Consider the following 25,941-nt stretch of genomic DNA (forward strand, 5'->3'; position numbering starts at 1 on the left):
AGACACAGCCTCGCTCTTGTTGTACTGTCAGCTGTCATGGGGCCCTGCCTTGACAGGTTAGTGACCTGCCCCGGGTGGCCCAGCCAGAGAGGGACGGTGTCAAGATGAGGACCCACCACACTGAGTCAGGCTTCTGTGGACCTTGCGGGCCTCTCTGCACCTGCCCCTCGCCCCATGGGTCTCTAAAGCCCTCTCGGCCAGCAAGTGGAGCTCAGCCAGCCCCTCTGGCCAAGGCACTCTGCCACTGAGAAGCTGCCTTCCCTGGGCTCTGGCTGAGAGTAAGTACAATGGCACATAGTACCCTGCTTCATTAATATTTAGTCATATCACCTTCGCAGCAGCCCTGACATTATATGTGACTATTATTCCTAGGCAGAGGTATTAAGAAATTTAATAGGTCACCCAGCTCATAAATGGCAGAGCAGGAGGAGTCGAGCTGCCTGGGGAGGGCACAAGCCCAGTCCAGCCAGCTCCCCAGCATCCGCTGAAATGTGTCAGGCCCTTTGCACCTCAGGGAAGTGGGGTCTCATTTGAAATGCCCTGGTGGCTGCTTCTCCTGGCTCTCAGTACCTGAGGCTTTGGCTTATGATGCTTAGGACAGGCGAGGGCAGCCTGCACGTGACTTCCCGGGAAGGAGCTGCCTCCCAGCAGGCTGGAGGGTTCACGGGGCGGTGGCGAGGTGCACGTACCTCTCCAGGCACAGCCTCGGCTGGCTCGGTGCCTGCGGCGCTCAACGTGTTCTTCACCTTTGCTCTTCATCCCTTCTCTGACCTCCCTTCCTGGATGCCCTTTGCTCTCTCCTTGGGGCCTTCGGCTGGGAGCCTTGGATGCCAAACCTGAGCAGAGGAGAGACCCAAAAGCTAAGGAGGGGCTTTGGAGAGTGGGTCTTGGATAATGTGCTCCCCTAGGGCACGGAGGATCCCCAAATCATCCTGCTTGCCTTCAAGCCCATCAGCTCACACTGCAGAGCACCCCTCGGCGTGGCTTTGCTGGGTCCTGGAGGACTCCACAGATGAAGGACCACTTCCCCAATGCACACCCACCTCAAAGGGGTCAGACATGAAAAACAACTGCTCTGCAAGCATGCAGTGAGAGCTCAAAGGTGGGAAAGAGCAACTCCAAAGCCAGGGGTCAGAGGAGAGTTTATGGAAGGAAAGAAGGCTTTGAAGGATGGTTGGGATGCTGAGGACCATCAGTTGACACAGGCCTGAGCACCCCATTTGAGGATTCCTGAAAGCACAGTCAGCCAAACAGTCCCCTGACTCTAACTGAGAGTCTGCCATAAGGTGACAAATCCAGGGGAAATGAGCAGATTCTGTCCAGGGCAGCCGTGGCCCTCCATGCAGGAGATGCTCAGTATGTGTTCTTTGGTGGGTTGAGGATAATGCAGCTTCTTCTCACCGTTCAGGTGCAACCGGGCCTCTCAGGAGGTGGCCCCAGCAGGAGAAAAGTGGCTTTCACAGGCCCCTTGATCAAACTCAGCACCTGAGTCTGGGCAACTCACTTCAAAGGCTCAGAGTCTTCAGGGAGGAGGCAGAACTCATCCTGTAACCCAAACTGTGCTTTCGTTTTTGCTTTGGAAAATAGAGAATAGGATTAGTTCTTCTTCCACCAGAAAGTCCCTTGCTAATCGAAGGGCATGATCCTTTTTCAGTTTAAACCATCTCAGTGGCCTCAGCTGCTCATCCTCAAGCATGGTGTCCAGACCCTTGGCTGTCCTGGTCATTCTCCTCTGCCAGAGTACAGTTCCTCAATGTTCCTCCTGAAAGGTGGATCCCAGAGCTGAGGCAGTATCCAGATGTGGACTGGCCATTTGGGCCTTGTTCTGTCGCTCCATGAATGTGGCCAAGATGTTGCCGGGCCTTTTGGCAAGCACAGGAGACCACTGACTCACAGGCCCCCCTTTCACGTCTTCCATTGAAAAGTGGGGCAATTTTCACCTCCCACCAGGTCCTTGGGGTGGAAGGAGTGTGGAAACTGTCTGCAAAGCCAAGAGCTTCTTGGGAGAAAAGCTCTAGACAGAACCCATTATTACCTGGTTGGGAAAATCAGGGGCTTGGAAAGGGCTGAGAACAATTAGCACCTCATCCAGAGGCGGCTTATCTAGTGCCTCTTAAGCGCTATTGTGTGGCAGCTGAACTTGAACTTGGGAGTAGGAGGCCTTGTGGGGGTGGGGAGGCTGCTCTGCGGTCTGCGTCTCTCAGCAGTCACCAAGAAGCCTGCCCGGCAGGCAGCCCACCTCGTCCCTCTCCTCAGTGGGGATGAATCAGCTGGTGGGAGCCACTAGGTCCCTGGGAAAGAAGAAACTCAAGCTGACCGGCGAGGCTGACGCCTCCACTCAGCCACGGCTGAATGGAGGCACTGTTCTTTCTGCTGGGGCAACTTCCAAAGATAGCTCACACCTCTTTGCTGCACTTGCCCAAACTAGCAAAATGGTTCTCTTTGGAAGAGGCAAGACTGCCAAGTTCTTTCAACCTCTTTCTCAGACTGGGGGAGAGCTATTTACGGGATGGAAGTGGCCAAGAGGTGCCTGCTTCTACGCCGACAGCTTTGGAAAGAATCAGGGCCCGGTCTTCTGTCCGAGGAGGGCTTCCACACTCGGACATGGGTTGGTGGCAAGGGAGGGAAGCTGTCTCGCAGTTTCCCCTGTTCTGTCCACAGTCGGGATGCCCGTGTGTGAGCGCACACGTGGTTCCCATCTCGGCACTGAGTCAGCACCCTGGAGAGCTGCACCCCACCCCTTGCCTACCCGCTGAGGTCAGCACAGCTGCCCGCCTGCCGGGCCCCAGGACCCAGAGAGGAAAGGAACCGCAGAGCTCCCCAGAATCAAGGCCGTGGAGCGCTCTGGGGCCCCGGAGGCCCAGGGGATAGCGTTCCAAAGAGCAGCTTTGCCGACAGCTCTCACCGTGAGCACTTGGGGGTGTGGCATTGCTCAGCACTCCTGTTAGGAGCCACCTTTTCACGGACGCTAGTGTCTTCATGAAAGGCAGCCATTGCAAGGAGACCCCAGTGAAGTGTTACTTGTAATTTTAACCTGTAGTCGTTCCAGAAGCTCAGGTGACACATTAGGAGAGACAGAGCGGCCGAGCGTTTGACTGGAGCTGCTTCTGTTTTAAGGTCCAAATTAGACCAACTCCTCAGGCTCCTACAAGGCGGCCCCCCTCCTAATCGGGCACAGAGTGCACAGGAAATGCCTCTGCACTGCTTGCTACAGGGCAAAAGGCACCTACGTGGGTCCCACAGGGTCTCTGAGAGGGGCCCAGCCCAGAGATCAGCTCATCGCCGTTCCTCAGAGCCTCCCCACCCTCTTACCAGTCAGCCTCTGGCCTCTCGCCAGCTCACTGGTTCTCAACAGCAGGGTAGAAATAAATCACTGGGTACCTGTTTAAAATGCAAATTTGGGGGCCCATCATAAAGAGTCTGCTTTGGTAGGTCTGGCTGGGACGTGGAACACCCACTGCCTTAGGTTGTGCACTGGAGCGTTCCACGCTGCAGGAGAGTCGATGTAACTGGGAGCTCCCTTCGGAGGTCCAGAAGCCAGGCAGAAGCTCACCGCTTGCTGTGAACGTCCTGGCTCTCACGGCACTGGCATGGCCCAGCTACTAGCGGGCCTGGGCTCATGAGGTTACTTCACACAGCTTACCTCCCTCCCTCAACCTCTGCCACCCTCCCATCAGGGAGCCAGGAGGCTAGGGGACTGTGGCTGAATCAACCCAAATGCAGCCCCCCTCCCGGAAAATTGGAAAGAGAGGGCATGCACCCATCCGCTGGGAGGGCATGGTCTCTGTTAGGAAGGAAAAACAAGGCAGTTCCAGACATAAAAATGGCCCATGTTTCCCAGAGTTGGCCTGGGAGACTGGCGCGTCAAGAGGGGCCTTTTCTTGTCTAACAGTGGACATGACCCGTGCTCTCAAGTCTGCATCCCTTACCCTCTACTGATGCCGGGAAGTAGAGGGGCAACGTTCCTCGCACCATTGACGTTTTCCCCAAGCAACACTGCTGCAAGTGAGGTTCTCTCTGCCAGCGATGTCAGTGCTAACCCAAACTTGGGTTAAAAAGGTTTCTAATGGGCCACCCTGGGAATCTACCTATAATGCATGACTCTGGGGAAATGCTTTCTGAACTCCTCACACCTAACTGCAAGCAAACTTGGGGAGCATCATGGGCTTGTGAGTTAGGGAGTGCCTTTGTGACTCAACCCTTGAATGTTTCTGAGGAGGCCAGGGACAAACCCAGGACCCGAATCCACACTCCTGACAGGAATCTGTCCATGGGGACATCAAGTGGCATCCTCATTGAAAGGCACCAGGCACTTTGACTCCGCAGGTCGTGCCAGGCTCCTGGTGGCCTCGGTGGGGGCCGTGGATGAATGGTCTGTGGGGGCTGCTGGGGTCTGGCCCCTTTGCAGGAGGATCCAGTTGTCCTACGTACCAACTAGGAAGCCAAGAACCCCACCGCACAGCTCTGGCCTGGAAGACAGAGAAGTCATTTCTTCAACTACAAGAATGTTACGCGTCTTCCCCGCTGTGATCCAGCGAGCCACTGGACATTTTACTGGAAGGCATTTTCAGGTGAAAAAGCCCCCAGGGAGAGGTGGCTCTGCATTATATTTTTTCCAAGGCACTGGTGGATTCAGTCTGAACTAAGCACTCTTACCCCATAGATAATGAGGAGGGTGATTTTGCAAAACTGTCCCTTCATTTTGTTTGTACTCACGGCCCAAATAATTTTAACAAGTATTTACTGAGTGATCAGATGCAATCCATCCATTTGATCCATTATTCAAATTTGGTTTATGTGTTTGATATTTACATGTGTTTTGGGACAAAGAGCAAAAAAAAAAACCCTTTTTTTTTTTGGCAGAACTGGGCCATGAAGCAAACATATAAAGAACAAAGAATAAAGTTTAAATTTCAATAGAAAATTCAGTAGAATTTCAAAATGTCATCATTGCCAGATGGAAGCAAGTAGAAAAAGGGCACATCACCCTAAGAGGTAGAAGTTGTACACCTTGGGGAGTTCAATTAGTAGTTCTATGGAACGATGGAGAGATCCCTACACATGCAGAATCTAGGTGAACAATTAGGAAAGTGTGGCTCCTTTAACTCCGTATGTATCTTCAAGAAGAGGACTGGAAATCAGGTTTCTTATGAAAGCCACAAAATTACAGGGTAAAAAGAAAACTACTTGAGACTCACTGGGGGAAAAAAGCTACTTTATTTTGTTTTTATGTCAGTATCACCTGGAACAGCCGGGATGAAGGTGCAGGGAGGGTTCTAGCATCCCAAATTGCTTATAACCCAGGCAAAACCGGGTTCTAAGTGCCCCGGGAACAAGCAGCAACTCCCAGCAGGAACATCATCTACTTACTCATCCACTGGTGTCAAGAAATCCTCTGACCCAGTGATATTCCTCTAACCCACTTTTTGGTAAAGCAGGAGAGTAGCTGGGACTAAACTTGAGATGAACTCCTGAGGTCTGAGGTGCAACCTAAGGCACAATCCCACCTTTCTTCTCAAATAAGCACCTACACTGCATTTCAAACAAAACCCTCCCTCCCCCTCTGCTCATTTCTGAGCTAGCCGCAAAGGTGAGCTGCGATTTCCCAACTGTGTCCTGAGCCAAAACGCACGAGGACACAGTAGCAGATCCAGACTTGCCGGCCCCATGGAGATGACACAAACCTTGGCCCACAACATGGACTAATAGGAGTATGAAGTGCTGAACCCTCCACGGACGGCCCTGCATGTCAGAGGAGTGTTGGCATTCCCACTGGCCTGGCGCAGCCCATTCCAGGAGCCTTCAGTTAAATGCAGTTTGTGTACTACCAGGAAGACACTAAACTGACAGCCTAATTTTGGTTCCTGAACCTTTTGAGGACAAGACTACTGTATCCCAACCCTTCCACACCTCCTCTTTGTGCAGGAAATTAAATACTCGCCTGCCAGGATCACACAGACACATCAACAGAAAAAGCCAAGGATAAAACAAAACTCCCATAAACAGGAACTTTATTAATCTACACGTTACATAAAAGAACATATAAATGGACCATTAAATACATTCAGTTCATCTTAAATTTGTATAGAAACTTATTTACACTTCTCCATTACATACTTAAGTTATCTTTTTTTTTCCAAGCTTACTACCAATAAAAGGTAATAAAGTGATCACCTGCTCACACAGATGCATACATAAAAGTCTAACTAGGGCTTAGTAAACACCATCTCTCAGGAAACTCAGTTTCAGCTCATTCAAATTCTGGAGGTGCTTTCTTCTGAAAGGGCCTTTAAGTGAGGCTGAAGATGCTGGGGTTGGTTCTGAAAAACTGACTGATCCTAGGGCAGAAATAGATGCTGGGTTGTTTACAACAACTTGGACTCTTGGAGCTGGAACGGCCAGTAGAGACACTCCCCAGGGCCAAGTCCCCCTTCTGGAGGCTGGGAAACGCAGTCTAGGGAGATTGACTTGCCATAATCAGATAGCACCAGCGAGAGAGTTGGGGACCTAGAGCTCAGTTGCCAGTCGCTCCGCGTGGGGTCCTGACCTTTCCACTACACACATTTCCCACCCACCCAGGGATGGACCCACCTGTGTTTTGAAAGTTTTTGTCTGACTGGTTAAAGGAATGACTTCTTAAGTATTTTGAGAGGGTGAAAAACAGCTCCAGGATTCCCATAAACAGCTTTGTGGACTCCTGGAAATACCTACTCAGGGCTATTTTTACAAGAGGTTTTGTGGTCTGGTGCCTTACTTCTTCAACCACAACGTTTTCCTTTTCAATTCAGCTGACTTATGGAAGTTCAAAGTTTCCAATTACTTTGGATGGGAGGCAAAATTCTACTGAAAGGAAAATGTAACATTAATTGCGTGGATTTATCACAAATACCTATTTGTCTAAACCCATCTACCACTGCTGGATCTAAGATAAATTTTCACTAATAAATGAATAAAAATGAAAGAAGGGGAAACTTTTAAAAGTCAAAAGAGTTTCAAAAATCCTATTTCCCATTTAGAATCAGTGGGAAGTAGTGAAATGGGCTTTGGGTGGCAGAAGTATGATTTCTCCTTTCTTTTGAATGAAGCCTGAATTTCCCCCAAGCCTTTCCTAATGATATAAATTCTTCTGAAAGCAGTTTTACTTGATTCGGCTTTTCTTAGATTTAAGAGCCACCTGTGTACAAAGGCACAGGTCCTACATAAAAAAGCATGATGTCTCGAAGAAGAGAAAATCTCCAGGCTCCAGGTCACATCAGAAAAGAAAGAAGGGCTAGGTAGCAGACAAAGAGAAGAGGGGGCTAGGAGGAGAGAAGAAAGACGAAGTTTTGTTCTTCTCTGTAACCTTAGTGAACACAAGTCATTGTAGCCTTCGCATTGTTTTACAACAGATACACAAGTGGGAAAATGTGGCATGGGAACGAAGGGCTCAGCAGAACCATCTCTGATGGCTCTCCCATTAAGCTATGGCACTTCTTCTTATATTCTCACAAATCCAGCATTCTCCCAGGGGCTGCCACCCATCTCCAGGTAAGACTTAACCTGCGGCTGAAAACCCCAGCCATGCAGCCCCATGCGGCCAGCCCTCACCCAAAGTCATGTAAGGAGAAACGAGCAGGCCAGCAATTGTCCAAAGTGATGGAGTGAATCACAAAAAGCCCAAGGGTTCACAGAGAAGTCCAGTTTCCAGAAAAGGACGGTGGAGGAGGGCAGGTAGAACCCTGAGGCCAGGGAACAAAAGGAGATTAAAAAATATCTTCATATTAAGGGTATTTTTTTTCTTTTTTTCCTGGGAGGCATTTCACTCTGCAAAAGGAACCAACTAAAACATTCAATTTTTCATAATATTAAAAAAATAAGTCTTTGATATAGAAAAACTGGCCAAAAATGATTTTTACTGATTATACAAGAATGTCATCTTACACGTCCAAGTCTTTCACAGGATCTTTGTTTCGGGGAAAGGGGGTGTGCTCATAGCCACAAACAACTCTCGAGTGTGCGAGGGAGGTCCGGGAGCCCATCATAGCGATAACGCGCATCCGGGCTCTGGATTTTGCAGCAGGAGTCAGCAGAGCAGGCTGCACGGACCAGCAGCCCCTGAGATCCCGCGACATGACCATTAGGAGGTAGCACCAGTAGACTGCCTTCTGCGAAAGATACTTAGCGCCGCTGTCTAAACGGACTCCAGCAGGGCAGAGTGTGTCCGACAGACACTCGTCACTTCCGTAATGGATTCAGTATTTTTCCCAATGTGGTCCGACTAGAGTCTTTCAGCCGGAGGGCGGCCCTGACCCCAGACCTGTCCTTCAGAGGGGCCTCCAGCTTGGCACTGGGGCCCTCAGCGGTCTCGGGACCCCTCCTGGGGGCGCTGACGCTGGCGGCCCGCCTCAGCATGCTGCCCTCTTTAGACGCTGCATCCTTGGAGCCACCCCTCACTCGGAGCTGCCGCTGCGAGGCTGTCCGAGTGATGCCGGGGGCTTTGGTTGCGGTGGGGGGATCTGTTTTCGTGTTCCGAGAGGAGGAGGCAATCGTGCTTCGGGCAAAGCTCGGCACGGTGGCTGGAGCACGGGGGGCGCTGGGGGCCGCCGGGGCCTTGGGCTCTTCTTCGGAGCTCTCCGAGCCCTGGGAGTTGGCGTGGCAGCCCTTGTTTTCCTCAGGCTTCTGTCTGGGGGCGTACCTGAGGGGTTTGGCGGTGGGCTTGAGCGAGCCCCTCTGCTGCACGGGGTGCTCCTTCCCCGGGCGCCCGCTGCCTGAGCCGCTGCCGGCGGGGGGCGGCCGCCGATCCTCCCCCGCGGAGAGCCCCCTGAGCGCGGCGTCCGCGGCCCTCCGCACAGAGCTCCGGCGAGACAGCAGCGCGTCCGTACTGCTAGGGGTCTCCCGGAAAGAGCCCCGCTTCCAGTCCCCGGGCCCCCGACTGGACTTGGGTATCCGCACGATCTTGCACATGCTCTCCTTCTCGGAGATGCTCTGGCTCTGCCGGACGCCTTCGTGCTTGGGGGACCGCGCGGACGCCTCTTTGAGGGAGATTTTCTTTGGTGCTGTCCCATCTTTATCTTTGGTGGGTCTGCCCCTGGGAAGGGCCCCCTTGCAGCTGGGCAGGCCCACCGCGGGGCCTGGAGCAGCAGCCCCCTGAGGGGGGCCGGGGGCAGGCTGAGGGGAGACCTGGCCGTCCCCCGCCTCCCCAGCCCCGGGGGACGCACAGCCGGCCCCCTCCTGGCCTTCCTCGGGCTCTCCGCCGCCAGGGCTGAGATCCGTTCCCTCTGAGCAGCCGGGGGGGTGGGAGGGGCAGCCCGGAGGCTCGGGGTCTCCAGGCCCAGGGCCGCCGCTCCCCACGGGCACCAGAGCCGCGCTGCCCGCGTGCGCGGCCGGGCCAAGGTCCTCCTCGGCGCGCAGCGCCCCGTCGCCGGCACTGGGGGGCGGCAGGCGCCCAGCCTCCAGGGACGCCAGCTCCACGGGCTTCAGGTCACTCGGGGGCTGCCCGGGCGCCTCCTCCGGGGTCTTGGGCCCCTGCAGCTCGAAGTGGGCCAGCCCTGTCACCAGCTCGTGCTTCCTCAATCCCAAGGCCAGGGGCGAGAGTGGCCCGGCCGGCGCAGCCCCCAGGTCCACAGGCGCGCTGTTCCTCTTCGGGAGGACGTCGAGCCCGCCGCGCCGCGCGGCGGAGGAGGCAGAGCCACGGTCACCGGGCCCGCGCGCTGGGCCCTGGGATGGGGGGTGGGGCACCGGGGACGCTGAAGCGGGGCCGGGGGCTTCCTCCTGCCTCTCCCAGGCCCGGGGTCTGGGAGCAAGTTTGGCGCCGAGGTCCCTTGGTTCTGCAGGCTCCGGCCAGGCTGCCGCGGGCCTGGCCTGCTGGAGGGGGCTGCGGGGTAAGGTGCTGAACTTGCCGGACTGCCCCGGGCCGTCGGCGGAGCCCTCCAGGAAGGTGAGCAGCTCCCGCTCGGCCGAGATGCCCAGCGAGTGGCGGGAGCGGCGGGCGTGGGGGGCCCAGCAGGAGGGGCTGGTGGGCTTCCGCCGCTGCAGGAAGGGCAAGGGCTCCGCACCCCTCTCCGTCAGCAGTTCCACGTCGTTCTCACTGTTGCTGCGGCCAAAGACCCCGAGCTCCCCAGCAGCCCAGGAATTCCGCTTCTGCTCCAGCTCCCTCAGCCGCCGCTGCCGCCTCAGCTCCTGCACCTCCCGGTAGTGGTTGTCCTGAAGCAGGGGCGGAGAGAAACCCACAGATGCGTGAGACACGCCCCCGCGCAGCTTCACACGCAATTCCCGACCACCGACCCTAAAACTAGGATGAGACATAGTCACACGGAGGAGAGACGCCTCCTCGCAATCTGGGTCATGCCATTCACTAAGAGACTGGGGAAGCGGAGGTCGCTCAACTGATAGTGTCCGCCTACCATATGGGAGGTCCAGGGCTCAAATCCAGGGCCTCCTGGCCTGTGTGGTGAGCTGGCCCGTGCACACAATTGTCATGCGCAAGGAGTACTGTGCCACTCAGGAGTGACCCCTGCATAGGGGTGCCCCACGCGCAAGGAGTGCACCCTGTAAGGGGAGCCGCCCAGCTCAAAAAAAGCGCAGCCTGCCCAGGAGTGGCACTGCACACACGGAGAGCTGTTGCAGCAAGATGACACAACAACAAAAGAGACACAGATTCCCAGCGCCTCTGAGAATGCAAGCGGACACAGACGAACACACAGCGAATGGACACTAGAGAGCAGACAAAGGCAGGTGCGGAGGAGGGGGGAAGGGAGAGAAATAAATCTTTAAAAAAAAAAAAAGTAAAACTGTTTGTGCACGCATGGGTATATTGAGTCCCCCCCCCCCCCCAAATGACAGGTTGAAGGTTAACCCTGGTCCCTGTGATCGTGAACTAATAGGAGATCGGGTCTTTGCAGAGGGAAGCAGGTTAAGGTGAAGCCACACTGAACGAGGGTGGGCCTAAGCCTATGTGCCTGGTGTCCTTTTCAGGAGGAGAGAAGAGACAGAGAACACAGAGGGGGAGGGGAGGGGAAGGCAGAGACACTCAGGGAAAAGTCGGCCCCGTGAAAGTAAGGCCAAGGTGGGAGCTGTGCCACCCCAAGCCAAGATGCCTGGGGCCGCCGCTCTCGGAGGAGGCAAGGAAGGATTCTCTTCCAGAGCCCTGAAATTCAGAGGCAGCCGGGCCCTGCCGACATGGGATTTTGAACTTGTAGCTTCCAGAACTCGGAGGTAATAAACTTCTTGTTGTTTTAAGTCACCGGTTTGTGGTAATTTGTTAGGGCTTCCCTAGGCAACTAAGACAGAATGAGCAGGTTCTCCCAAAACGACGAGGGCTCCTGACTCGGGAGCAGAGTCTAAGGCTGTCATCCCACCCCCGGGCCTAACCCAGCTTCCCAGTCAAGGATCTCCCCACACGTGCAGGCAGCTCCAAGGAAACACCACTTGGTTCCTAAGCAGGGCAAGAGCGAGAGGACCTCCAGGAAAGTGTGTTGCTACGTAGGCAATGGCAGAAAGGAAAACACAATGGGTGTTAAAAGAGCGAGCTTAAACTATACATCTGTGTACGTACACGTGTGTGTGCTCCCACGTCCTGTATATGCTACGGACCATCGATTTACCTAAGAGAGTAAGAGGTGCTTTCAAAGCCCTATTCTCTGACCACACTCTGGTTTAAAAAACAAACCAACAAACAAAAAAGTCACAATTGCCATGGTGGTCCTGCCGGCCACGTGCCTCCAGCAGAGGGGCCGAGCCCCTCGTGTCTGCCCTGGGCCAGCCCTCTGCTCCCACAGAGACGATGCAGAGGCGCAGGCCACTCTCCAGAGCCCTCCACCTTTCACGCTCCTCTGAAGCCACCCTTCCCCAAGCAAACCGAACCACGTGGTTAAATGGGAAATGCTATGTTGCACATGTATTGCCACAATAAAAATGTCTTAAAAGGAAAAGGGAAAAAAGATTAAATACGTGGATAAATCTAAAAACAACAACAAAACCACACAAAAAAACGGAACCAGAACAAATGCACGTACAAAGCATCCTAGACTGCCTGGCTGCGCACTGTAAATATCTTTGCGTCGTGTAACTATGTGGATCTCACAACCCAAATCTGTTATCACTGGTACTTTTTATTTGAAAATCAATTTCCTTGAATAGTGGAATTTCCCTTCCAAGTTCCTATGAGGCTCTGGCTGGGCCTCCCCAGCTCCTGGCTCCTCCTGCAGTTCTGGCCTCTCCCTCTTCCCGTGTCTCCCAGGCCGTCGCCATCCCAGGCTGGCTGTGCTGGGCGGGGCCAGTCCCTGCCTCCCAGGACCGCTGTGCCGAGAGCCCCACACAGGTGGCCCCGCTGGCCTCCAGCCTTCCAAGTGGGAGTGAGGGCCTCAGAAGAGCCAATTTGGCCTCTGCCACGCCGCCTCCCCCGGCTGAGCTCACCGCTTGGACAGAGGATAGTAGACGTGGCCACAGGCTGAGCCTCATTCTCTTAGCTGGACTGAGAAAGGAGGGGCAGAGAACCCAAAGTAACTCTGGGCTACTCACCTAGGACTTAGAGGAAATTTGATCAGGCCTAAAAGAAATTCAGCTATGGACAAAGCTGCGTTTAAAATATAGGGGACGAGGTGACCTGCTAGTATTTGGTTCCTCATCACAACCTAAATTGGAAGGATGTGAGTTATTTTGTTGTGAGTAAACAGATCAGTTTTATTTTCAAAGGCAAGCAACCCAGAATCTTCTAGTATCTGCACTGAACTCAGAGATTATTGGAAGGAGGGGTTGTAGGGCCAGAAACGGGCATGCTGTGCCCAGGAGCGCAGCAGGCTCCCTGGATGTCAGAGGCGGTCACAGTCTGCTCTGGCCAAGGACGGCGCAGCTCACGTGGTGTGGTAACACCAGGCCTCTGGCTATGGTGCTTCTAGCAGGTCAAAGGGTGGGCCTTCTGATCATCCCGTTGGAATGAAAATCTCCCCAAAGAGAGGAAAGTCTGTTCTGGGGAGAGGGGGTGAGGAAGAAATTCAGGATCTTCAAAGAGACTTTTAAATATTGTTACTGCCACCATAAATACACTTTACTAGCAGATGCTTCAGACCATAAGTGAGGGTGTTGCTGTGGGCAGCAAAGGAGCAGAGGCCACCAAAATGCCAGACTCCAGGTACTAGGAAGCCCTCAGGGCTGGGATGGCAGAGCTACTCCCCAGAAATCCCAATGGTGAGCTGGCAGCGCTGCCTGGGCCAGGCTTTCGTGCACCTGCGGAAATGCTGAACCATCTTTCTACCATGGGCAGAGGACTGTGTCAGGAAGGAGAAACATAAAAATCCAAGCAACTCTGAAAACACACAGATGCCATCAGCCGTACCTCAACTGCTTTGTTGAATTTGGCACAAAAGTCTCTAAATATCCGAAGGCATTCGTCCAGTTTCATGGTTTCTTTGTCTTCACAGAAAAAATCTATAAGGATGTGGGCCTCCTTCTGGAGCTCTTGTTTCCAGCGCTCCAGTTTTGTCAGCTTTTCTACGGCAAACTGCAGAAACACAAACAAGCACCCACTGAAGTAAACAGGGTCAGCTGAGGAGGTCTCGGCAGGGAAGACCTGCTCCCGGGCTCAATTTCAGGTCCCAGAAAAAGGAAGGTTTATTGTGAGGTCAATACCCTCAAGGCCAAAAGGAAAATAATTCAACCCAAACAAAACCTCAGCGAAGCAAGGTGAGCTCCCTCGTGAGGCTTAGAGGCAACAAAATAGTTTCAGAGCTTTAACCCGTAGAATGCTGCTAGCACAATTTTATCTTTAATGTGACTGACTGCAAGAATTACATAGGCATATAGTTGGTTTTATTAAGGGAGACCTATTCTGTATCTGTTCTTTCTCTTAAAACTGAGAGTTATTGTACTAGGATGGCTATGATAAAAAAAATAAAATACAGTAAAAAAACAACTGTTAGTAAGGATGTGGAAAAATTGGAACTCCCATGCGTTGTTGGTGGAAATGTAAAATGGTTCAGCTGCTATAGAAAACAGTTTGGTGGTTCCTCAAAAAGTTAAACATAACATTACTATATGATCTAGCAATTCTACTTCTAGGTACACACTCCAAAGAATTGAAAACAGGAATCAAATATTTATACGCCAATGTTCATAACAGCATTATGAGCAATAGCCAACAGGTGGAAACAACCCAGGTATCCATCAACAGATGAATGAATAAACAAAATGGGGTATTAATATACGATGGAGTATTATTTAGCCATAAAAAGGAATGACGTTTCAATACATGCAATAACATGGATGAACCTTGAAAACATTATGCAAAGTGAAATAAGCCAGACACAATACTGTATGGGACCATTTAAATGAAGTATCTAGAACAGGCAAGTTCACAGAGACAGAAAGTAGATTGCAAGGTTACCTCCTTGGGCAGACTGGAAATGAGAAGGGGGACAGAGCTTACTTAACAGGTATAGAATCTCTTTGAGATGATGAAAAATTTTGGAAATAGGTAACAGTCATGGCTGCATAACATATTAAATGTAATTAATGCCACTGAACTGTATACTTAAAAATGGTTGAGATGGCAAATTATATTATATATATATATAAACCATAATTTAAAAAATGCATAGGGAAAAAAACCGCTGAGTTTTATACTAGCCAATAATTTACTCTAGGGTCCCAGAAGTCATCTGTTTCATTGACAAATTGCCAATTTTGTTTCTTTTAAGAGGGAGTTGAAACTTAATCCCAAATGAGCTTTATCAGGCTCAGTGCCACTCCCACAGGACTGCAGCCCTCGTGCCTAACTGAGCCCCAGCCAGGGCTTCTTACCAGGGGCTCATCCACGTCTGTGGGAAGCTTCTCAACAGTCACGTGCTAGTCCTCCACCCAGGGAACTGAGTGGGTCTGGGTGGACACAGAACATTAGTAATTTATTAAAACTCTCCAGGAGATCCTGATGGGTGCAAAGGTTAGGGAGTACTTCCCTACACAATTCCTCCTCTTCTACTTCATCTGTTTCTCCCAGTTCTTCTAGGATAACTAAGTTTCCAAGGCTCTTACACATTCTGGTGTTGCCTCAACCAAAAAAGTGGGGGGAAGCAGATGTGGCTTAAGTGATTGGGCTCCCATATACCATACAGGAGAGCCAGGGTTCAATTCCTGGGGCCTTCTGGTGAAAGCAGTCTGGCCCGCATGGAGTGCTGGCCCTCGCGGCAAGCTGGCTTGAACAGAGGGCTGTTGCTGCAAGATGATGAAACACAAAGAGACACAGAGGAGAGACAATAAGAGACGCAGCAGACCAGGGAGCTGAGGTTGCGCAAGAGACTGAGCACCTCTCTCCCGCTCTGGAACGTCCCAGGATCAGTTCCCAGTGCCGCCTCAAGAGAAGACAACCAGACACAGAAGAACACACAGTGAATGGACAGAGAGCAGACAATGGGGTGTGTGTGGGAGGTGGGGGGGGGGGTATAAATAAATAAATAAAAATCTTAAAAAAAAGAAGTGGGAATAAGAAAAGCTTGTTTCTCTCCAAAGAGTCTGCAGCCCTTTTAGGCCTTTTAGGATGGGGAACTACCAAGTCCAGATGTCACAAATGCACGTCCCTGATGGGAGTAGCTTGGTGACATTTAACGCTTAGGCTGTAACGAGGCAGTATTGTGGTTACAGGGAGGGAGGACCCGGCAGCACCCACAGCCGTGCAGGATACTGACTAGTTGGGAACACGCTATTTCACTGGGGAGCCGGCTTAAAAGAAGAGGGAATGGATGAAATATTTTGCTTCTTGAAGTCACATGTATCATCTTTTACAAGGTTTATATTAGAAGGCTTTTCGAGTCACGGGGCTAGGTGTAGGATATGGTAAAGCTGTAGGATGCCCACGTTCAAAGAACGGACTTGCTGCTTGAATAAGCTTGGGGAGCTACAGAACCTAAAGAGACTCGCCACCTCCCATCCACTCCAATGCACGTGCCCCCTTACAAGCCAAACACATTCTAGAGGTGATAGGACACCAGAAGTATTTAGGAAAGCAAATACCAGAGAAAGTAACCACCTGAGTCAGTAGCCCAAGGCGGTGTGTGCATTCATGCTGTATTTTTCTTTATGGAGAGATGGTATTAATGAAAAGATAAATCTCTGCCTGTCATTCTCCCACGGGGGAAGATGGATTCCAGCCAAGAACGGCCCAACTGCAGATAAACAGGACTCTCGACAGGAATCTACATGGAAGCTGAGCTCCACCTCCATGGCTCATCTGCAGACCCTAGAAGGACTGACAGACTACCAGGAAGGAAAAATTAAACACGCTCAAGTCACCCTTAGCACTTGAGAAAACAAAACATTCTGAATTTGGATCTGAAAAACGACCAAGCGCGGGCTTGTTGGTCAAGAGCCCTTCTGTGAGCCCTTTCCACCTGATTAAGACCACAAATTTAAAAGCCCAAAGCTACGCTGCCAACAGATTAGCAGCTGAGGTATCAAATTCAACTGTACATCTCTAACTAGTCTGGTACAGCCCTAAGTTCCAAAACAATTTACTAAATATTTCTCACCCAAAGGTCAAAACACTTAAACAGAAGTGCAAAAAATGTTCCTGTCCTTTCTCTGCTCAAAAACTTTCAATGGTTCCCCATCGCTTTACAGGATAAAGTCCAAGGTTTTCAGAGGCTCTCAAGGCCTCACCCTAACCTATCTTTAAAAGTTTTATCTCACCTACTCAAAAATAAATTGAGTTTTAAAAAGAAAAATACATAGCTGTATGGAATGTTCTATTTACAGATCTAAAAATGACTACCCAGAAGGAAGAGTTTCAAGAGCTAAAAACAAGGTTGCTTTTGGGCAACAGTCTAGAGGTGAGGCGAAGGCAGAGCTGCTCTGCCTCATAAACCTTTCCATATTAATATTTAGTGTAAGACATTAATATTTAATATAAGAACGTGGGGGGAAATAAAACATGCTGAATTCTAATCTTGACGTACGACAGTTCTTATTCTAGAATGTCTGAATGTGTTCTACGCCTCCAAACTTGGAGCCGAGGTGACTGCAGCAGTAGCGTTAGCTTTGTTGCTTCACCGTGAAGGAAAATCTGTGTGCTTTAAATGGAAAGTTAAGTTTGGTTATTTTTGAAAAATACAGAGCACATATTTACTAATAAAAATAAACTAACTCGTAGCAGAGCCAAAGCAAAATCAAACGTTTGCTGACGGGACCTAACGCTCCTAACATTTTGATGTAGCTTAATCGTGATAAAGGCTTCAGTTGGCACAGCATGGGGGCACACTGTTCCTTCCTAGCGGAAGGCCGCCTCATCACAGACTCTGCTTCGTGGGTCTCAAGAGCATGACCACACTTAAAGGAGGACACAATTTCACTGAAGACTAAAAGCATGAAAAGATGTCACGTTTTTTAATTTAATAAGGGAGATAAAAGAAGGCTGTCAGACTCTGTAATTAGTGAGTCACAATGAGCTGTCACAAACACGTCCACTCGGCTATTTTTTTGTTGATGTTATTCCTGACACACCCTGTGGGGTTAATGTACTTCAGGTGTTGATAGGCACAGCTATCGTGTGTTCTGCTGCTCTCGTTATAAAACATGCCAAAACATAGCTTGTTTCTTCAATAAAAACACGTGAAGGAACAACAGCCTATGATCTAGGATGTATTTAAGGTTTCTGTGGAACTTTGTTGTGTTGTCCAAAAGTTTGTCTGGGAGACAAGAACTCCTAAACTGTGGTTTAGAACCAAAACTTGAATTGGCAGGCACAGACCACGCCGATATACCATAAGCTACCAATTCCCTACAGTGAAGCACAATCATGCAAATCGGGCAATGGAAAAGAGGCCCAATCCCTAAACAAAGGCCTTAGTTTTAGACGATATTCAATAACCTCTGCTTTAAAAAAAAATCCAGCAAAGAATGGGATTGAAATACCAAGTTCCTTTTCCGGACTTTGAAAAAAAATATGAATGGGAGACTGCTACTTCCACAAACACACCCATGCAAATTTACCCAGCCTAGGTGGTGCTGCTGGAAGATGAAATTAAAGGGACGGACTAGAATCACCTACAAACCTGGAGGAAATCTTCCATCTGCTGACAAAGCTCACCATCCCTCTGGATGTTTTCCTTTAGGGTTCTCGTCCTAGCAAGAAGTGAGTGCAGTTCAGCTTCTGTGTTATCCAGAGATAATCTAAATGAAGAAAAGGGAAAGTGGTCAATTGGAACAAGGGAGGCTTTTGTCACCTAGATATACAATTGACCAATTGTTGGTCAATCTTAGGGGGGGACAGCTGCTGCGATGACATCTGTCTACTCCTGCATTTAGATGTTGTGAATTTCCTTTTATGTTTTCTACAGAGCTGATTCCCTCGTAAAGACATAAACCAGTTCAAAGAGAGCAGGCTGAAACTCTGTCCTTGCTGGTGGGATAACCAAAACCATGGGACTGGCAACTTTTCATAACTAGGTCTGAACACCATTATGCAATAAGCATTAAAAACAAAAAGCCAGCAAGACTCCAGGAGACATACCCTTCCTTCGGCCACGAAACACAAACATGAAAGCTCTAGATCACAAGAACCAGGAGTCAAGGCAACATATATTGATAATCCTGACAGTAGGGATAATATGAGGTTGTTGGGACTCTAGATTTCACGTCGTTTGCAATAGACAGCAGAGTAAGTTTTATTTTAAAGAGCACTAACATGCAGCTAACAATTCTGCAAAGCAATTGATTGCAATGCGTTTGTTACATACATAAAATCAAGATTAGTAAAACGTAAGTAATGTTTTGTCATTACTAAAGTGAGCAGGTGGAACCTAATATCCAGGTGAAATTCTATGAGCAAATTCTTTAATTAGGAAGCTTTCATGCTTCCATTGGCAATTCTAATTTTTCTTTGTGTAATAAAGTTTTCCACCTACACTGGTCCTTGGAGCCCATCTGTGACCTGTTTGTACTTCACCTTATGTTTTAAACAAACAAACCTTACTGGAAAGGGTTTTTCTAAGAGGTACAATTCACCATCTAACTAGCCAGAAATGCCAGTTCAAAACAATTTAATGTTCACATGTCTTTATATAGCTCCTAGTAATGTTTCTATACTTTGCTAGTCAGAATAAAAATATTCCTGCACAAATTTCTTTCAGCAATTCGAAAACAAAACAGTTCAGTGAGCAGATATGGCTCAAGCAGTTGGGTGCCCACCTCCCACATGGGAAATCTGGGGTTCAGTTCCCAGTACCTCCTAAAGAAGACAAACAAACAACAAGCAGACATCAAGCAGAAACAACAAACAAGACAATGAGCCAAAAAACAAGTGGGGAGTGGGTGTGGCTCAAGCAGTCGACTGCCTGTCTCCCACATGGGAGGTCCCGGGTTCGGTTCCGGTGCCTCCTAAAATAAAAACAGACAACGAGCAAAAATAAATAAATAAAAAGGATCAGACAGCAAGCAGAGGAGCAAAAACAAGCAGACAATGAGTGCAAATGAGCAAAAATAGCAAGCGAACAGATAGGGGAGCCATCTTGGGGGCGGGGTAAAACATTTCATATCTTATAAGTACCCATTCTTTTTGGACCATAATTCATCAATTTGTAAACATGAATTATGAACTGTATACTTTTGAGCTGATAATCCCACGTTGGGAAAACGGTCAGATATTTATAGTGTCACTTATATTGACCACTGGCCAATGACAGGAGGCTGGTTTTAAAAGCCATGACTCATGTCTTTACATGCACATGTAGCCATGCCCACAGTAAGTGTATGAACTGGGCTGACACAGGCAGTGGTGTGCCGGAGCTCACAAGGCCGACTATAGGCCCCTCTTCCCAACGGCGGTCACTTGAGGTCAGCTATAGTAACAGTATTTATGCCACGGAAACCAGCAAATGCTACAAATCAGTGCTTTTTCCCAAAGAGCCAGTTCCTGAACATTTAACCACAGAATACATGGATATATATATTGTAAATTTCAAAAAGCAGAACTCAAAATAGCAAACACATACAGATTGTAACTATGTTCAAATACACACCTTTATTAGATCAGAAACAAATTAGTGTGATGTAAATGGGGTTTTATGTTTGGTAGATACTCTCTCTGTAAAGTGAAGTGACTAATTAAAAAAAAAAAGTCCTCTGCAAGCTCTTGGTAGAGTTCTAATCCCTTCTAATGCAATAGAAAATAAATGTACCATGTTAGATGCTACAAGGGCACAGTGATTTATGGCCCTGGAAGCTTAATGGATATAAAACAACTCCCAAGGTAATAAGCTATGTTGTTGAGCTCTATCTTTTGGGTGTGGAGGGCTTTGAAGTTCTTAGTATATATTTTTTACACTGATGATATTCATTAGAGATTGCAGTAGCTTTTTTTTTTTTTATGTTTTCTCTCTTTATTTTCTTTTCAAATGTTACATTCAAAAAATATAAGGTCCCCATATATCCCCTACCCCCCTCACCCCACTCCTCCCACATCAACAACCTCTTTCATCATCATGGGACATTCATGCAATAGCTTTTTAGATAAAAAATATAGATTAATTTTTCACAACACCCCAAATTCCAGAGGTACATACATACCACTATAAGCAAATGAAAAAAGGCATAAAAGTTCAAAAGGGAAATCTTTCAAAAGATCCAACTTGAATCTGAAAGTTGTAAATATTCTTCAGTTTTCATAAGAAGGTAGTTAAAAAACCAAACCAAACCCTTGAATCATCATAATTCGCTTTCAGTCCTCCTTGCTTACCTAGCAGCCTCCTGAACGTGACACAATTTTTCTGAAAAGTTTAGAAGACTGGCATCTTTCTTTTGGGCTTCCTGGAACAAAAACAGAATTTTCTCTCACTATATCAATAAAACTAAAAGGGAATAGTTTTCTTAGGACTTAAAAAAACCTTGAAATCACTGTTGCATTTTTATGCCTGATATAGCCAAAGCAATTCACTGAGACACTGGCAATTCTTAGTAAGATTTACCAGAATTCCCCCACTCTCAAGATACTTTTAACTTCCCAGAGCAACTTATCCTGATGTGAACACAATTTACATGTACTAAAACTGAGTAGAAAGAGGTGGCAGCTGAACAGGGCCCATTGTTTGTAAGAGAATCCAATATATCCTGCTTAAATACCGCCCATACCTATGAATATGCCTCTAAATGATCTAGACACCTTCAGCTGTCAAACCAGTTTGCAAACCGAGTCTAATCAGAGGCACACACGCTGTGGAGGTGTTTGGACTCTTCACTGTACAGTGGGTGGGAGGTAGAGCTGGTGGGAAGGGAGCAGCTTCCCTCATTGGCTAAGAACCAAGTCACACAGAGCCACTGGAGAGCCGGATCTGAGAGGGTTCTACCAAAAGACAGCAATCCACTGGGAGAGGAGACACATTTCTTGTTTTAATGCCCTGAAAATTAACTTTTCAATCTAAGTGCTGAGTTCAATATGTCATGTCTTCTGAAGAAAATAGTAACAATAGTGTATATTATTTACGGAGAGCTTACTAAATGCCAAACAGTGAGCTAAGCACTGTCTGGAATCCTCTCCTAGAGCCCTCTCAATTACCTGATTGAGATATGTAACACTATCCCCATTATATATGAAGAAATTGAGGAACTTGTCTGAGGAAGTACGGCTAATAAAGGACAAGCCAAAAACTGCTCCCAGTTCTGTCCTGTTCTAAAGCTCACACTGTAACAACCATACACCACTTCCTTCCCAGGTTAAAGCTACGTCCGTGTGATTGGTATAAAACAAGGTGATTCAATGAAGAAAAACTTGTACAATTAGTTATTTGAGATCATCTAACAAGAAGAAAATAACCGTCGTTGGCTGACTTTTCCCTTTTAACTATTTACTTTGGGGTCACATAGACCCAGTAAAAATACAGAAGTGATCATTTTAACTGCTCTGATTCCCTCACTCTTTACACACAACTGGCTCATGCATCTAGTTAATCAGACACCAGAAATATTTCAAAAAACAGTCCTCTGAGTGCCATCCCAAGGCCACTGCCCTCAAGTAGAGCCAACTTCTGCCAAGTAGTACCCCTATTCTAGTTCTCTCTTTAATACAACACATTCTCTCCATTGCCTCATTTTATGAAAAACAAAAACAGACCTGGCTACACCATTAGGCTGGGCACAGTCTTCTGCTGGCTCCCCATGTCTAAGGCATGGAAACCCAAATTCTCCAGCTTTGGCATATGAATCCTCCATAGCTTGTCTCCCTGCCCACCTCTCTGCCTCATTCCCCTACCCACTCCACATCCTTTACTTTCCTCCAACTCACCCAAGGCATCACTCAACTCTGGAATTTTGTGAGTCTTGCTTCTGCAAATAGAACCTTCTTGGAATATACCATGCCTTTTCCTAACTCTGTCTGATGCCACCTAATACTCGGGAAAAACTTCACAGCCTCCAAAGAATTAGTAAGAATTCTCCAAAGAATTAATATACACTCTTTTTGTGTATTAATCACTTCTACATACCTGTGCAACAAAGTGCAGAAGATTCATCCCAGGTTTGTTTGCTTTTGTGTCTGCTAATTTGAGCAAAGAAGACAATTTGAATCCTACTGCATTGCCAGCATACCTTCCCTAAAGAAGACAAATCAAGAGATAAAAAAAATCCATATACCTTTATACAGACAAATACCAAGTTAAAAACACAATGTTTTTATTTTTCGAATTTTACTCACTGCATTCATGATATTCCCAGCCTGAAGCACCAAATGTAATATAGAATGTAGCTCCTCACATGACATTAGCTCTGTCAAGAACACACCACATTAGCTTAGTGAAGGCTTTGGCTTACAATGTGCAAACGACAGCTACCACATCCTAACTTAAGCATGTTTTAACCAAGCTCTGACCCTAAACTGTAAACAAAGACTGAAACCTCAAAGCAGTACATTCTGTGGTCTATCTAATGCACCATTTGCTACTGGCAATTCACACCCTAGTATTCAGCTGAGAATCAAATGTGTATAATAGTTAAATGTCACAAAATGCTACAATGATGAATATTTGCAAGTTGTGGAAAATACAAAAATCTAATGAAAAACAGTACAGTGTGTGGTAAGAATAGCTATGTTCTCAGCAGTTATTTCTTTAATTTTTTCCTGTATATCCACTAACATTTGTGATATGTCATCAAATGACATGTAAATAACTTGCAAATTGCCAACCCTTGGGGCCCAGGCACCCAGAAAACCTATCTATTTTAGTCAAAGCTACATGTTTCACTTGGATTGGTTTAAGGCTTTAAAAAGGAGTTTTTCATTGTAACTTATTGGCAAACTAGTTCTTTAAACAGCAAATATTTTGTACATCCATGCAAACAAATGACAATATTAAAATTTTTTGAACGTAACAAAAAGCTAAAAAGAAAGCTCGATTATTAAAATGACAGATATATAGAAAGTAAAATGTCTCCTATGATATTTTAAAGTCAATATTGTCCTTTAAGTTCGGTCTTACTTTCAAAAAATTATATTTGGATCATTGCCTATATTACGTTATCTAAGGAGGCCAGTTTTTGAAGGGTAACCAGATAAGAAATGTTTCCACTACACCCGCAAATATGCATTGCTTAATATAAGAACATGTCCTTCCATCTGTATTTGAACAGGAGGAAAATCCTTCCAAATTTGCTGCATAAGGTTGGTCTAAGAAGAAATTTTAAAAGGCTTCACATTGAAAGAAAAAAATTTAATTCTTAGTCTCTCCTCTAAAATGAGGAAAATATGATAGGCTGAAGAGAAAAGCTTTATCTCAACACAAGCCAGACCAAGATAAACAGGAAAACCAAGTAGGAATAAATAATTCTACTACAATAACTAGAAATCCGAAAATGGCCAAAAGGAAATTGGGTGGATGTTGGGAAATGTGAGGGTCAGGGAGAGCGACAGAATTCACCTCGAGATGAGGGCAAAGGCCAGTGTGCTGGTCCTGCACCGTCAGTGCCATAAACGCCAGAACCCAAGCTCCCCTCCATAGGAGAGGGATATCAGAGCAGCTGAGAGGAGTCTGTCCATGCCGGCAGGCAGTAACGTAAAGAGTTGGTCAAAGAAATGGAAATGACCCACCAGCCCCGCTCAAACTTAAACAGCCCACCAGATGTTGGATTCTGGAGGACAAGGGGGCAGGAGAAGACACCCCAGCACATGGACGACGGCAGTCCGGCAGGTCAGGAGAAAGGAGGCCTGCTTCCGGAAAAGCAGGGCCCCAGCCACGAAGGAGGCCAGGGCATAGGAGGAGAGCTGCAGCTGGCCCCACCCAGGCTCCGTGTACACGTGCGCACACAAATACACACACACATACGTGCACACACCACACATGAGTGTGCATACATGCACACACATGTGCACACATAGATGCACACCACATACATGCATGCGCGTACACATGTGCACACATAGATGCATGCACACCAACCACATGCCACATACACGCACATACATGCATGGATGCACACACCACACACGAGGGTGCACACGCGCGCACACACAGAAAGCTACTCTAGAAAAGGAACAAGGAAGAGCTATAAGCAGCAAGGTTTACTTTAAAGCTTGAGATGAAAGGAGCTTTCTTTTTTTTTATGGGAGGATAATTGGTAAATTTAGATGTAGTAGGGAAAATAAGTAAATGGAAATAAACGTTAAATGCCATCCTTGGTAACATCTCACATCCCTTTTTAAAGTCTGTCAGATGGGACTTGGCATTTCTAATTACAGTTGAATAATTTAAAAAATAAACTGCTACCAAAATTAATAAAACAAAATACATGTAGGATCTTGCATTTATTACCTTTCGTAGCAGCTCTTAAAATTGCTATATCTGTATTCAGAGAAGAACAAGAAGGTAAGAATTCCTTCTTTAGCACCATTGCTTCAATCCTAAGTGTATAGCTGAAAAATAAAAAATAAAACTGTAGAATTTAATGTCAGTAATTAAAACACCATACTCTGCACAGAACAATGATCAGTGACCATATCCTTACTTTGGCACCTGAATTAAGTTGTACATAAAGGAGTCTTCCAGGGATAGCTTGGATACATCTCCACTAAATGTTTTCAATTTATTTACCTAAAAGACAAATGAAAAAGGGTTAGAGAAAAAAATAACTTATGTTTAAAATGTAAGATTATTCTAAATTTCATTTTAGAATTCTTCTAAGAAAATAGGATTTCAGTTCTAGATTCAAATGAATAAAAACAAAGACCTACGGAAAAACAAAGGAAATTATCATATCTACTACCTTGTTTCTTTAAAAGAAAACAAAACTTGCAAATTTGAAAGAGAGGAACCAGTGTCACTTATGTGGGTAGAGAGATAGTCTCTTACAAAGCAGAGAACTGGAGCCACTAGAATCTTCACAGAGGTAACCCCATGGGGATGGAAAATGATCAGTTCTTAGGAGGAAAATTTTTTGTAAGAAACAACATGGAAGAGATCACTGCTGGGAGAATAGAGAAGGGACTTGATATTCATTATAATATGATTGTTTGAATCGTAAGTGAAAAAAAAACAATAATTTATTACTTTGAGTATTTTGATGTAAAATACTTAGACCAGGTAAAGTCTAAGACAGATCTTCCTTCTATCAAATTCCACCTCACCTATAATAGCTTTATAGAAAGGGCCTATTATATCTTGAGGTGAGTACACACTGGATCTCCAGCAGGATGATAGAAAAGAAACTGGAAGGCCAATGCCAAGATTTCCCCCTATGAAAAAAGCAGGTAGTAAATCATATGTATGACAAGATGTAAATTTTTTAAAAAATCTACTGCTCCCCACAGTCCCCCAAACTGCCATGCACGCATCTGCAGAGAAGGCGGCCACACATGCACCAGATGATAGGATTACAGGTGACTATTTTCTTCTATTGCTCATTTTTGTTTTCTAAAATACCTACCATGAGTATGTATTACTATTGTAAAAAATTAAACTAAAAGTTTACTTTAAACTAAAATTAAAATAAATTTAA

At 47.2% G+C, this 25,941-nt stretch overlaps 1 protein-coding gene across 3 annotated transcripts in view; it reads right to left on the minus strand.

Annotated features, from left to right (window-relative positions):
* Positions 1 to 5,983: 5,983 nt before the first annotated feature.
* Positions 5,984 to 25,941, minus strand: part of FHDC1 (FH2 domain containing 1) — a 51,994-nt gene continuing 32,036 nt past the window's right edge. For all 3 annotated transcript variants that reach the window (XM_058280952.1, XM_058281007.1, XM_058280995.1), the window contains 8 exons: positions 24,952 to 25,037; positions 24,759 to 24,859; positions 22,649 to 22,719; positions 22,440 to 22,547; positions 20,699 to 20,769; positions 18,018 to 18,135; positions 13,313 to 13,477; positions 5,984 to 10,182 (listed from right to left, as the gene is read on the minus strand). In XM_058280952.1, the coding sequence (XP_058136935.1) occupies positions 8,215 to 10,182; positions 13,313 to 13,477; positions 18,018 to 18,135; positions 20,699 to 20,769; positions 22,440 to 22,547; positions 22,649 to 22,719; positions 24,759 to 24,859; positions 24,952 to 25,037 (2,688 nt within the window). In that variant the 3' untranslated portion in view covers positions 5,984 to 8,214. The remainder of the gene's footprint in view (positions 10,183 to 13,312; positions 13,478 to 18,017; positions 18,136 to 20,698; positions 20,770 to 22,439; positions 22,548 to 22,648; positions 22,720 to 24,758; positions 24,860 to 24,951; positions 25,038 to 25,941) is intronic.

This window comes from Dasypus novemcinctus, chromosome 1 (assembly GCF_030445035.2).
Source record: "Dasypus novemcinctus isolate mDasNov1 chromosome 1, mDasNov1.1.hap2, whole genome shotgun sequence".
Taxonomy (NCBI): domain Eukaryota; kingdom Metazoa; phylum Chordata; class Mammalia; order Cingulata; family Dasypodidae; genus Dasypus; species Dasypus novemcinctus.